Consider the following 15294-nt stretch of genomic DNA (forward strand, 5'->3'; position numbering starts at 1 on the left):
CTCTTTCCAGCACTAGAACCCTGGGCTTGGGAACCTGATGTGAGGCTGAGACTCCTGTCTCCTTTGGGAGAACCTCTGCAGCCAAGATATCCCTCCCAGTTTTTAACTGCTACATATGGGCGTGAAGCCGCCCATTCAGCATCTCTCCACCCTTCCTACCAATCTCGACATGGCTTCTACATATCTTAGTTATAGGACTTCTGTTCAGCTAGATTTCAGGCGGTTCTGTAGTTTAGTTGTAATTTGATGTCTTACAGGAAGTGAACACAGCATTTATCTACTCTGCCACTGACTGGAATTCTTAAAGATATTTATTCATAAATAGTAGTTTTTAGTTTTAATGAAGTTCAATATATCATTCTTTTTCTTTATGACTTAAGAAATATAATTTATACTCTTTAAAATCTTTCTTTGTTCCATGATTATGAAGTTGTTTTTTTATGCTATCTTTTAGAAGCTTTTCTTGTTTTACCTTTATTTTTAGATCAATCTACCTGGCATTAATATTTTTAAAATATTGTTTTACTTAACATTAATTAAAATTTCAGATTTACAGAAAAGTTGCAAGAATAATACAAAGATATTCAACTTTTCTTTACCCAAATTCTCAAAATGTTAATATTTTATTATTACTACAAAGATAGTTAAATATTGATATATAGACATAAACAGTGAGATGCTGGAGCCATCTTGTGTACAAAAGTTAATTGTTAACATTCAGGAATTTTCAGGTCAATTTTTAAATCATGATAGCTTGAAATGGGGCATGGGGCAATATTATTTCACTGAAATTAGCAAATGCAAGAAATCACTTCTCTCCTTTTTTTGCATATATCAAACATTACATTACCACAAAAACAAAAATAGATGCATAACTTCAAACAAGTAGGTATTTGTGGTCACAAGGTTAGTGAGTAGTAGCAAAATTAGAAGAAGTTGATAGAAGAAGCTGACTGTTTCCTATGCAGGAATGAAGGGAATTTCTAGGTTTCTAAATGCAACATTTCAGTTGCCCAACCGAAGTTTACGATTTGCAATCTGAAATAAAACAGCTACTTTGCATATGTTGTGGTGAATACGGCCTTACAAGAAATTAATTCATAAATGAAACTTGATGTGTTATAGCTTTGCAAAGAATAAAATTAGAGATAACACTTAAGTGGAATGATAATATTAAAACATATTATCTGACTTCAGGTCTGATATATAATAGCACTGTTCTTGGAATTAACTGGAGGTTCAGAAAAAATTTGTAAAGCTTCCAGTCCACCCCTTGAAACCAGACTACGCTTGTATCTTCAGCATTATGTTCTAAAATTTAGGTAATAATGGTGGTTTGCATTTCAGTTAAATATGTATTAAATATTACAAATAGAATAAAATGACAAAAAATTACTGTGTTGTTTTTTTTAAATTACTTTACAAAAAAAAATGAATTACTTATAAACTTACCCTGGTTAATCGTGAGTTAGCTTCCCTAAAATGTTTCTTTTTGAACTAAATTATGTGACATGTAAGAAGAAAAACAGTACATTGACTCCTTCTCATTTTATAATTCTGTGTATATTCCACAGAGTGAAATTACTTGACATGATTTAAAGTACTCTGTGATTTTATTGAACTTTAAGAAATATAGCAGTACAGATTAAGCCAGAAGTTACATTTTCCCCTTTATATATTTATAACACTATATACGTATATAGTATTTATAATATAAATATTTATATATGTTATATTTAAATGCTTACATTTTTATGAGCTAGTTAAATAACAGTGTTTCATACTGTTGTCTTGTGTATAACAAACATCTTGAAGTAGATACCTGCATGGAATGTTTTTGAAATTTTATAGCACTTTTTATATATCCAAATAGGAAATTGTTTTGCAGTTAAATCAACTTCTATGAGAGTTTCCGCAAAGATTTAAGATTCTAAAATAAATAACAGGAATTTAATGTCTTAGAAAAGTCAAACATTTTAACACTACTGAATTGTAAAATGCCGCAAGCATCTAAAAATATTTGTTATTTTGCCTTTCAATATAGATTGTGTAAAATTTGTGATTGAGCCCAGTTGTGCTCATCTCGATATATAATTTGATGATATTTTGTTGGTTGATGTATATCATAGATTATTGTTGCTTACGTCAAGTCCTTTACTTTTATATAAATGATACTCTGTTTACAATTTAAGATTTCTGGAAGTACGTGCTTTTAACATTGAAATGATTTGGTCCATAAAGTAGGTGTCACTTAGAAAAGAATAATAAACCACAATATCAGGCCAGTGTCATAAAACTTAAAACTTGAAGGTTCATATTTTAATCCTGAGCAAACTTTTCTACCATTTTGTTATGTCTGAAGAATTAGTGAAAAATCATAATTCTTACGTAGTTCCTATAGACTGATAGTATGATGAGGAAGAGTTGGGTCTTCGTAATCACCTCTGCTTATAGGAAAAAAGTCAGTGGTAGAGTTGCCTTACTCATTCATTGCATTTAAATACCTTTCCCAATGTTTAGCTAACGTAGTGGTGGTTAAATTAAATAAAATATTGTATAGAGATAAAAGAGTTAGAGAGACATGGAATTTAAATAGAAGCTACTGATATATTGGCTTTATTATGTCTTATTGTCTACATTGACGGTTAGTTGTAAAATATATTTCTTTAAATGATCTGTTAACAGAAAAAATATTCAGCAGAATATTATAAAATTTCCTTTGACAAGAGTATATCTTTAGGTTAAAGAGTGAGATGAATCTCGAATGTATTATATTTTTATATATTTTTAAGAATATACACATAAGTGGCAATATATTTTTGTTTTTCAGAGTTGGAGAGTTATCCGGTATATTAAGTTCTTACTGATAATGGCAGAACATCCACCACTACTGGATACATCTCAAATTCTAAGTAGTGATATTTCTCTTCTGTCTGCCCCTATTGTAAGTGCAGATGGAACACAACAGGTAAGGAATGCTTATTTCCTTATATTTAGTACACATGTATTTCAGAAGAATGCAAAATTTTAAGCAGAATAAAGCATCACAACAGAGATTTCCTGTTTATTCATGTTTTAAACTCCAGTTCAAAATGTTGTTTTGGTTTCATAAGACAGTGAAATAATGAGACTATTTTCAAAGTCACTTCTAAAATGTCTCACTAATTAATGTTTAAATTTCTTGTGTGTATTTTTAGTTACCACTAAGTTGTTCTGTTTTACTTTAGACAATGTACTAGTCCCTGAATGTCTTTTAACTAAGTTTAACCTTGTACCTTGATGCTTATAAATCATGACCTCAGATTATTGGAGTCATGATTTAATTATGTAATTTCATGACTGCCTATATTACATAACAATAAAACTACCTTTTTCTTTCCATTCTCTTGTCCATACCCCTTCCCCCAAAAGGAAATACACAATTCTGGAAAAGCTGGTGTTTTCTCGACAACCATGGCTTTATATAGTTCCGTAAAGGGGCAGGAATGATGGGCTTTCATAAGAACCTATTATTCACCAAGCAATGTGCTTAATTCTCATAGCAATCCTATATGGTAGGAATTTTAATATTGTAAGTGAGGAAACAGTAGTTAAGGATATAATAGGTAATATTGTAAAAATGCTTACTATGTAAAAAACGTGCTAAGAACTTTATGATCTCATTTCTTTCAACAGTCCTGTGAGGTAGGTACATCTGTACCTATTTTTCAGATGAAACAAAATGAAAGGTTCAAGATCACAGCAAGTTTTTGCTCTTAAGCATTACTTATAGTGCCTCCCTGGGAAACTAAGAAATAAACAGTCATATTTTGTTACTTTCACAAACTTAGTATCTATAGTGGAGAATGATTTGCTTACAAGATAAGGAGCTACTTTGCTAATTTTGCTATTGGAAAATCAAAAGTGATTGACTTGAGTTGTAAATTTTTCAGTTTTGAATAAACATGGCAGGAAAAGTGTATCCTGGTTTAATTTTCACATGTGCTCAGATAGCTTTTAGCATCAACTTCATTAACTTCTTTTTGTGGTCAGATTTAAGTGTTAAGGTTCCCCACAAAAATAATCAGTATGGCAGATATTCATTTACTTTGAGGCTCTAGGGATGTCCAGTTGTCATTGTTGCCTCAGGCAGGTCACTGTCTTCTTCTTCGTCGTTTATATAGTCCATTGCATAAATCTATTAAGCAGTTAATTAGAGTACATTGATGTTGCTACAGGATATGTAGTCTGTAAAGAGGAAGACAATAGGCTGAAACAGGACCACAGTGTCCTCTCAAGACTTCTTTCTTTTCCCCCGCAAATGATACTCTGTAGGCAGAATTTTTCTTGAATTGTTGAGGGCACCATGGCTATTATATAGCAGTAGTGGTATATTAAAAAAGGTGCTGGGAATGGAAGAACTTAGCAGAGCAAGGTTTGACACAGGTGGTGTCATTGAGTCTAAATGATAGATTTTTAGGCAGGATTTGAAAAACAGGTTCCAGAAGGTAGAGTAAAGCCTTAAATTCTAACTAGCAGAGTGTCTTGTAGTTTGATAGGGAGAAATAAAGATGAGCGGAAAGAGCACAGGACTTGGTTGATAGAGTTAGATTTGATTTCGGTGACCTCAGACAAGTTATTTAACTTCTGAGTATATTTGCTTCTCTATAAAATGGAGGTAAAAATAGCTTCTTTGGAATAACTGTGAGAGTCAAGTGAGCCTCAAGGAGCTTCGTAAATGTTTGCAGAATCTGAATTGAAGCACTCAGTAAATGTTTAAAAGACTAAAGAAATACTATAGCTATGCCAGTCAGGACTTAATTCAATAAAGATAGCTATGGTAAGCAGTGGATCAAAAAACTAAGAGATAGTTACACTAAAGTGTAATGTAGGAGTAGACCAATAGCTGTGGTAAGAACAGAAGGAACTGAACAAAAGTAGATAACAATTGGAGGTGGAAGGTCAATAAACTTGACAACAGGCATTCTTTGTCTTAACCTAAGAACTTATCAGTATTCTAAGTATGACCAAGTTAGAGCTTGCCTATGGACATACAACACCTGATTGGTGCCTGTAGTAAAAAAGCAAACTCAAAGACAGTTCCTGATAGGAGGAAGTGTCATTTACATGCATGATATTACAAATTCAGGATAACACATAGTTTGTCCCTTATCTTGACTTTCTTGGGAATATGTTACTGCTTCTTGGGAATATATTATGGGATGATTTCTGTTTCACCTCTTAAGATCAAATTAATTTTCTTATAGTTGATGCTCCAAATTTTCTATGGCCTCATCAATGTTTTCTGGTTTTTATATAGTAAACATATTTGATACTGTGTCATATATAGTGGGTCTTTTGGCTTATGGATTATACTAGAGGGAATTCTTCCTGACATCATTGTTACTATTGTTGTTTTTAGGGAAGCTGTAATAGACATTTGTTATTCATTTTATCTAGCAGTATCTGAACCATTTTTTGTTTTTGAGGAATCCTCATCTCCCTTTTTTGTAATTAATAGACCTTATTTTTAGAGCAGTTTTAGTTAAAAAATTGAACAAAGAGGTTCTTTCATATACTTCTTTCACAAAGTTTCCCTATTATTAACGTCTTATATGAGTGTGGTACATTTGTCAGTCAATCAACAATATTGTTACATTATTATTAAGTAAGTTCCACAGTTTACATTAGGGTTCATTCTTGCTTTCTACGGTTCTGTGGGTTTTGACAAATGTATTCTGTCATATATCACCATTACAGTATCATACAGAGTAGTTTCACTGGCCTAAAAATCCCCTGTGCTTCACCTATTTATCCCTCCCTCACTTCTTGCTCCACGCTGGCCCTTAGCAACTACCAATATTTTTACTATCCCTGTAAATTTATCTTTTCCAGAATGTCATATACTTAAGATTCATACAGTATGTAGCCCCTTCAGACCAACTTCTTTCACTTAGCAATATGGTCAAGACAATTTCTTTTTGTGCCTTAATAGCTAATTTCTTTTTATTGACTAATATATCGTTGTATGAATGTATGACATTGTTTATCCATTCACCTGTTGAAGAAGAGCTTGATCGTTTCCAGTTTTTGGCAGTTATAAACAAAGCTGCTTTAAACATTCATGTGCAGGTTTTTGGATAGATAAAAGTTTTCAACTCATTTGGTTAAATACCAAGGAGCATGATTGCTGGATCATGTGTGGTAAGACTATGTTTAGTTTTACAAGAACCTACCAAACTGTTTTCCAAAGTGGCTGTACTATTTTGCATTCTCAAGCTTGTGCTTGATTTGAGATTATACCCTTTCTTGATAGAAGTGGTAGAAGCATGTATGAGTGCTTGTGCTGCCCTGTTAGAACTTCCAAATTTGCCTTAGGGAATTTGAGCTTCAGGCACAAGTGGAATTTTCCCAGCTCTATTCACTGTTGCTGTCATCAGAAGAAAAGTTCAGATATTTTGGTTTCTTGTGTGTTTCAACACTTTCCTAGTTTAACTTTACCTTCTCTAATTTCTATCTATTTATCTTCCATAAGGAGCGAATGCATTCACACTTTTGGTGAAGATCTTTCAAAACTCAGTCTGCCTATTTAGCTTCTTTTTCAGTCTTTTCCATTTCATTAATATTTTTTAAATTATTATTTTGTAACCGTCTCACTTGTACCTGTGAGATTTTAATTTATAGAGGTGACTGAGTAGTGACATGGGGAGGCTACATTTTCCAAAAGAAGGGAGACACAGGGAAAGCATCAGTTTTAGTCAAGAGGCAGAAACAGAAGCAAGAAGAAAGCCTAGGCAAAAGCTGTTATTGATATTTCTGCAGGAAAGGCACAGCAGGGTAAACAGCTTAGGATTAGCTCCATTTAATAGTCATAGCAGATAAGATTTAAGTGTTGGTGAGGAGATAGAGAAAAGGGAACGCTTGTACGCTGTTGAGAATGTAAATTGATAGAGCCACCATGGAGAACAGTATGGAGGTTCCTCAAAAAATTAAAAATAGAAAAACTCTATGATCTAGCAATTTCACTTCTGGGTATTTATCTGAAGGAAACAAAATCACTGTCTCAAAACGATTTCTGCACCCATATGTTCATTGCCACATTATTTAAAATAGCCAAGACATGGAAATAACTTAAATGTCCATCAGTAGATGAATGGATAAAGAAATTGTGGTACGTATGTATATAGAAAGAAATCCTGCCATTTGTAACAACATAAGTGGACCTTGAGGACATTATGCTAATAAGTGAAATAAGTTAGAGAAAAACAAATACTGTGTAATCTCATTTATATGTGGAATCTAAAAAAATCTGAACTCTTATAGATACAGAGAACAGATTGGTGGTTGCCAGAGGCACCGGGGTCAGGGTGGGATGAAGATGGTCAAAAGATACAAACTTACAGTTAAAGATAAATAAGTCCTTAGGATGTAATGTACAACATAGTGATAATTGTTAAAAATACTGTATTGTATATTTGAAAGTGGCGAAGAGAGTAGATTTTAAAAGTTCTTATTACAAGAAAAAAAATTGTAACCATGTGTGTTGGTGGATGTTAACTAAATTTGCTGTGGTAGTTTCACAATGTATTCGCATACCAAATCACTGTGTTCTGCACTTAAATTAATACTGTGTTATATGTTAATTATTTCTCAATAAAAAATAAAAATAAAAAAATTCTGGCAAGCTTTGGGCTCTACAGTGGTCTTTAGTTTGCTGGTACTTGGCTCTGGGTTGTTACAAGGCATGGGGAACACTGGCTTGGTGTGTAAGAGTTCAGTGAGATGTTGGTTGGAGCTGTAGACTTGGAATTTGTTGGTTTGCATATGAGACGTGTGCTCCTGGCCCACCTTTTCGCTATCTCTAAGAATTAGCCCTGGGTGAAGCAGTCTCCCTCGCCTGCTCAGCCACAAATGCCAGAGCATCAAGAACACACAAAATAAGAAAACAGTTAATATAATTGGCTGTGTGATTAATGGATGCCAGATAGGCAAATACAGAATCTAAGAAAACATAGTAGATGCCTGAGCTTACTTTTTTTAAAACCTGTTTTAAATTTTTAACTATAACATATAAAGTACACAAAACAAATGTATAGAATATGACAATAAAGCATAAATCTTATAACTCCCAGTCATTCTGAGATAGAATACTGCCAATACCCTAGAAATCACCTGTGTGTTCCTTCTCCATCACAGTACCCTCTTTAATTGGAGAGTAATGTACCACTGTCCTTATGTTTATGGCAATTGCTTCCAGACTTTTCTTTATAGATTTATCTACCTATACATCACTAAGCAGTAATAGTTTAATTTGTTTTATTCTTTTTTTATTCTTACACATTTTTACTTTAATTAATTTATTTTTTTGGTGATGACATTGGTTAACAAAATCAGGTAAGTTTCAGCTGTAGATTTTAACAGTAAACCATATGTATATTTACATTCTGTGTTCACCTCCCATACATAGATTTCTTTCTGTTGCCACATATTTGACCCCTTTTACTCCATCTACCTCCCCTCTCCCCGCTTTCCTCCGGTAACCACTAGTCTACTGCTCATGTCCATGAGTCTGTTTGTCCTGTTCGTTTGTTGCTTTTAGGTTTATATCCCACCTGTAAGTGATAACATGTGATTTTCAACTTTTTCTGTCTGACTTAATTTGTTTAGCAAGATTATCTCGAAGTCCATCCGTGTTGTCACAAATGGCAGTATTTCATCTCTTCTTAATGGCTGAGTAATATTCCATTGTATATATGTACCACAGCTTCTTTAGCTAGTCATCTATCATAAGACACTTTGGTTGCTTCCATGACCTGGCCACTGCGAATAATGCTGCTTTAAACATCGGTGTGTAGATATCTTTTCAGATATGAGTTTTCAAGTCTTTGGGTAAATACCCAGTAGAAGGATTGCTGGATCATATGGTAGATCAATTCTTAGTTTTTGAGGAACCACCATACTATTCTCCATAGTAACTGTATCAATTTGCAGTCCCACTAGCAGTGTATGAGGGTTCCTTTTTCTCCGCATCCTTTCCAACATTTGTTATTACTTGTCCTGTTGATAATAGCTACTCTAACAGGTGTGAGATGGTATCTCATTGTGGTTTTGATTTGCATTTCCCTAATAGCTAGCGATGTCGAGCATCTTTTCATATATTTGTTGGTCATTTGTATGTCCTCTAGGGAGAAGTGTCTGTGCAAGTCCTCTGCCCATTTTTTGATTGGATCGTTTTGTTTTTTGTTTTTTGTTTTTTGTTTTGTTGTCATTGAGTCATATCTTTGTATATTTTGAATATTAGGCCCTTATCAGAGGCGTTGCTTGCAAATATATTTTCCCATTCAGATGGTTGTTTGTTTACCTTGTTAACAGTTTCTTTTGCTGTGCAAAAGCTTTTTAGTTTGATGTAGTCCCATTAATTTTTGCTTTTATTTACCTTGCCTTTGAGGTCAAATTCATAAAATCCTCTTTAAGTCCAAGGCCCTTGAGTTTAGTTCCTATGTTTTCTTCTATGTATTTTATTGTTTCAGGTCTTATATTCAGGTCCTTAATCCGTTTTGAGTTAATTTTGGTGTGCAGTGATAGACAACAGTCTAGTTTCATTCTTTTGCAGGTGGCTTTCTGGTTTTCCCAGTCCCATTTATCAAAGAGACTTTCCTTTCTCCGCTGTATGTTTTGGGCCTTTTTTGGCCAAAATTATTTGCCCATATAAACATGGATTTACTTCTGGACTCTCGATTCTGTTCCACTTGTCCGTGTGTCTGTTTTTCTGCCAAAACCATGCCATTTTAATTATTGCCACTTTGTAGTATAATTTGAAGTTAGGCAGAGTGATGCCTCCAACCTCGTTCTTTTTCTCAAGATGGCTTTGGCAGTTCAGCCTCTTTTGTGCTTCCATACAAATCTGATGATTTTTTGTTCTATTTCTTTAAAAAATGTTGATGAGATTTTGTTGGGATTGCATTCAATCTGCATAACACTTTACGTAATAAGGTCTTTTTAACTATGTTGATTCTTCCAATCCAAGAACACGAAATATATTTCCATTTCTTTATATCTTAGATTTCTTGTAATAGGGTCTTATAGTTTTCATTACGTAGGTCTTTCACATGTTTCATTAGCTTTATTTCTAGGTATTTTATTCTTTTTGTTGCAATTGCAAAAGGAATTGTTTTTCCACTTCTCTTTTTTGACACTTCCTTATTAGAGTATAGGAACGCTATGGATTTTTGAACATTGGTTTTGTATCCAGAAACTTTACTGTATTTGCTTTTTGTTTCTAGTAGTGTTCTTGTGGAGTCTTTAGGGTTTTCTATATAGAGAATCATGTCATCCGCAAATAGTGACAGTTTGACCTCTTCATTTCCTATTTGGATGCCTTTTATATCTTTCTCTTGCCTGATTGCACTTGTTAGGGCCTCCAATGTAATATTGAATAACAGTGGCGATAGTGGACAACCTTGCTTTGTTCCTGATCTTAGAGGAAAGGTTTTTAGTTTTTTCACCATTAGTATAATGTCGACTGAGGGCTTCTCATATATGGCCTTTATTATGTTAAGATACTTTGCTTCTATACTGATTTTGTTAAGTGTTTTGATCATAAATGGACGCTATATCTTGTCAAAGGCTTTTTCCATCTCTGTTGATATGATCGTATGATTCTTATTTTTAATTTGTTTATGTAGTGTATCACATTAATCACTCTGCGTATGTTGAACCATCCGTGTGCCCCTGGGATGAAGCCTGCTTGATTGTGGTGTGTAATCTTTTTAATATGTTGCTGTGTTAAGTTCGCTAGTATCTTATTTAGGACTTTTGCATGTGTGTTCGTGAGAGATATTGGTCTGTAGTTTTCTTTTTTGTGTGTTATCTTTACCAGGTTTTGGCTTCAGGGTAATACTGGCCTCATAAAATGAGTTGTGAAGTATTGCCTCCTCTTTGATTTATTTGGAAGAGTTTGAGGAGAATAGTTATTAAATCGTCTTTGAATATTTGGTAGAATTCACTGGTGAAGCCATCTGGTCCTTGACTTTTACTTTTGGGTAGGTTTTTGATGATTATTTCAATTACCATACTGCTGATCAGTCTGTTTAGATTTTCCAGTTCTTGATTCAGTCTCTGAAAGTTGTATCTTTCTAAGTACTTGTCCATTCTTCTAGGTCATTAAATTTGGTGTTATATACTTTTTCATAGTATTCTTGTAGGATCCTTTGTATTTCTGCAGTGTCTGTCATAATTCACTCTTTTTCATCCCTGATTTTGTTTATTTGTGTCCTTTTTTTCTTTAGTGAGTCTAGCTTGGGGGTTGTCAATTTTATTAACCTCAAAGAACCAACTCTTTGTTGCATTTAGTTTTTCTATAGTTTTTGTTGTTGTTGTTGTTTTCAGTTTCATTTTTTTCTGCTCTAATTTTTATGATTTCTTTCCTTCTGCTGATTTTAGGCTTCATTTGTTCCTCTTTTTCTAGGTTTTTAAGATGAAGCATTAGGTTGTTTATTTGGGCTTGTTCTTGTTTTTGGAGATAGGCCTGTAATGATAAGAACTTTCCTCTTTTGACCGCTTTTGTTGTGTCCCAAAAGTTTTGATATGTTGCACTATCATTATCATTTGTTTCTGTGTATCTCTTGATCTCTTATTTCTTCTCTGATCCAGTTATTCTTCAGTAGCATGTTGTTTAATCTCCATGTATTTGTGGTTCTTCCCACTTTATTTTTGCAGTTGATCTCTAGCTTCAAAACATTATAATTAGAGAACTGATTGGTATGATATCAATCTTCTTATATTTGTTGAGGCTATATCTCTGTTCCAGTATATGGTCAGTCCTTGAGAATATTCCATGTGCACTAGAGAAGAATGTATAAGCATCTGTTTTGGGATGGAAGGCTCTGTAAATGTCAGTTATGTCCAGTTGGTCTGATATGTCATTTAAAGATGTTATTTCCTTATTGCTTTTCTATTTGGGTGATCTGTCCATATCTGACAATGAGGTATTTAGATCCCCTACTACAGTAGTATTTTGGTCTGTTTCTCCTTTTAGTTCTGTTAGTAATTGGTTTATAAATTTCGGGGCTCCCTGATTCGGAGCATAGATATTAATAAGTGTAATGTCTTCTTGGTGCATGATTTACTTTATCATTATGAAATGTCCCTCAGTATTTTTCTTTACCTTTTCTGTTTTATTCTTGATAGACATTTGGCTGTTTTCTAGTTTGGGATTATTATGAATGATGCTTTTTTTCATCATCATCATCATCTCCTCTCCCTCCTCCTCTCCTCCTTCTCCCCCTCCCCTTCTCCCTCCCCCCCCTCCCTCTTTCTTCCCTGCCCCCCTTTCTTCTTTCTTCTTTCTTCTTCAACACTCCTGATATATATTCTGGCCATAAACCTTTTGTCAGTCATTGATACAATGATTTTTTTCTTCTGTCTTGATTAGTCTTTCCATTCTCTTTAGTGTCTTTTAATGAACAGTTCTTAATTTTAATGTGGTCAAATTGATCAGTTCTTTCCATTCTAGAATTATTGTTGTTTCTTAAGAAATTCTTTCCTACACTGAGGCAATGAAAATATTTATCTACATAACCTTCTAAAAATTATAGTTTTGCCTTGAACATTTTATTCTAAAACCCACTGAAATTGTTTTTTGTGACTTATCAAGCATAGGTCCAATTAGATTAATTTTCTATATGTATTGTACCCAGTTATCTCAATACCATTTGTTGGAGACTAATTTTTCTGTTGCTCTACAGTGATACTGATGTTATAAATTAAATGACCATATATTTTTTTGGACTATTTCTGGATTCTTAATTCTGTTTCATTGGTCTGTTTGATTATTCCTGTGCCAAAAATATTCTGAGACTTTAAATGAAGTCTTGGTATCTGGGCAGGCAAACCCTCCTACTTTGTTGTTCTTTGAGCGTCTTGATATTCTTGGCCTTTACATTTACTTATAAAATTTAGAATTAGGTTATCAATATACACACATACACAACATGCTGAGATTTTGATTCGGATTATTTTGTATCTATAGATAATTTAGGAGAGAATTGACATATTTACAATATTGTCTTTCAATCCTTGAGGTTGGCATATCTATACTATTATTAATTGTGTGTGTATCTGTGTGTATGAAATTTCATGTTCTGTTTTTGGTAAATAGAAAAACAGTATATTTTTGTATATTGGTTTAATGCCTAGAAGTCTTGCTGGATAATAATAGTTTTGTATATTTTTATGATTGTTAGTAATTTGTAGATTCTTTCAAATTTTTATGTATAAAATATCATATGCAAATAATAAGTTTTTTCTTGTTTTATAATCTAATGCTTTTTTTTTTCTCATTACTATGCTAAGACTTCCAATATAATGTTGACTAGAAGAAGTAATAATGGTAAGCATCCTCATTCTGGTCTTAAAGAGAATGTTCGTAGCATTTGGTCATTAAGTGAGATGTTTACTATAGACTTTTTATAGGTATTCTTTACAAGATTAAAGAAATTCTAGTCTGTTCCATGTGTGCTAAGAATTTTTTGCCTTAAGTGAGTGTTTGAATATTTTTAGTTTCTTTTTCTGCATCTCTTGAGATTATATTTCTCCTTTAAATTTCGATATAATAATTTGCATTTATTTTCTAATGTTTAACTGATATTCCTGGGATAAACCTAACTTGGTTGTAATATGTTGCCCTTTTTATATATTGCTGGATTTGGGTATGCTAATATCTTTTCAAAGATTTAATATTTAGTCTGTGTTCATGAGAGAGATTGACCTATAATTTTTTTCCTAATATCCTGTCTTTGGTATCAAAGATATGCTAACCTCGTAAAATAAATTTGGAAGTATATCTTTTTTTTTCCTGTATTCTCTGGGTAAATCTGTATAAACCTAAAATTATTTCTTCCTTGAATATTTGGTAGGACTTGTTCAGTGAAGCCTCTGGGCCTAGAGTTTTCTCTTAAGTATAGAAGTGTTGAAGTAAATCAGACTCATGCTATTAATACTTTTTAATGCTATGAGTAAGTCTGGAAGTAAGTATTGATGTTACTGAGCTGATCTGTATATATAGTCATGTGCCCCATAACAACATCTGGGTTGACAACGGATTATATATACCACAGTGGTCCCATAAGATTATAATGGAGCTAAAAAATTTCTATTGCCTAGTGACATCGTAGCCATTGTAACATCTTAGCATAACAGATTACAGTATTCATGTATTACTGGTAATGCTGGTGTAAACAAACCTATTGTGCTGCCAGTTGTATAAATTATATACCGTACATCATACTTGATAATAAACTACTATGGTACTGGTTTATGTGTGTACTATACATTTTATTGTTATTTTAAGGTGAAGTTTTTCTACTTACATAAAAAAAAGTTTACTGTAACAATATATTGTGTCACACCAACAGCAGCCTCATACATCTCCTGTTTACCACCTCTCTTGATAGCATCCTTTTCTCTTGTGCTTGATTTAAACTCATGTTATTTTGTTCATCATGGCCGCTAAGCATACAAAATCTACTACTAATGTTGCCAATAAGAGGCCACATCAAGTAATTGATCTGGAAACTAAATTAAAAGTGATTAAGGACAACTGAGATAGAAAATCAGTGGTGGTTATGGCTTGCCAGTCAGGTATGTCCCATTCTGCCATAGCTACAATCTTGAAGAACAAGAACAAAGTGACAAGCTGTTGAAGGATCTACTTCATTGAAGGCAATGACACTGATAAGAATTAAAGAAAGGCTTATATCAGACATGGAGAAACTTCTAATGACTTGGATTGAAGACCAGACACAGAAGCATAATTCTCTCAGCACCATGATGATCACAGCCAAAGCAAAAGGTTTGTTTGCGATGTTGAAAGAAGAGGATGGACCCAACTATAATGTTGAATTTACTGCTAGCTCTGGGTGGTTTGTATGATTCAAGAATTGTTATTTATTGTGTCATATGAAAGCAAGTGGTGAGTCTTCAAGTGCTGATGTGAAGGCGACTGAAGAATTTTTGAAAACGAAATAAACTGATTATGGAGGAATTACATGCTAGAGCAAATATTCAATATGGATGAAACCTCCCTATTTTGGAAATGGATGGCTGAAAGGACTTTTATCCACAAGGAAACTAAGTCAGGCTTCTAGGCTTTTAAGGACAGGATAACAGTCTTGCTTCGGGGCAATGTTGCAGGCTACAAATCGAAACTCTTTGTGACCTGGCACAGTGAGAACCCCAGGGCCTTCAAGCATATTAGTAAGCACACTCTGCCAGTGTACTACAGAAACAATAAGAAGTCATGGATGACCCAGCTTC

At 33.5% G+C, this 15294-nt stretch overlaps 1 protein-coding gene across 2 annotated transcripts in view; it reads left to right on the forward strand.

The window, feature by feature from the left end:
* Positions 1 to 15294, forward strand: part of FNDC3A (fibronectin type III domain containing 3A) — a 187249-nt gene that overhangs the window by 21085 nt on the left and 150870 nt on the right. For both annotated transcript variants that reach the window (XM_039839369.1, XM_039839371.1), the window contains exon 2: positions 2831 to 2968. In XM_039839369.1, the coding sequence (XP_039695303.1) occupies positions 2870 to 2968 (99 nt within the window). In that variant the 5' untranslated portion in view covers positions 2831 to 2869. The remainder of the gene's footprint in view (positions 1 to 2830; positions 2969 to 15294) is intronic.

The sequence above is a fragment of the Pteropus medius genome, unplaced genomic scaffold (genome assembly GCF_902729225.1).
Source record: "Pteropus medius unplaced genomic scaffold, Ma_sr-lr_union100, whole genome shotgun sequence".
Lineage (NCBI taxonomy): Eukaryota > Metazoa > Chordata > Mammalia > Chiroptera > Pteropodidae > Pteropus > Pteropus medius.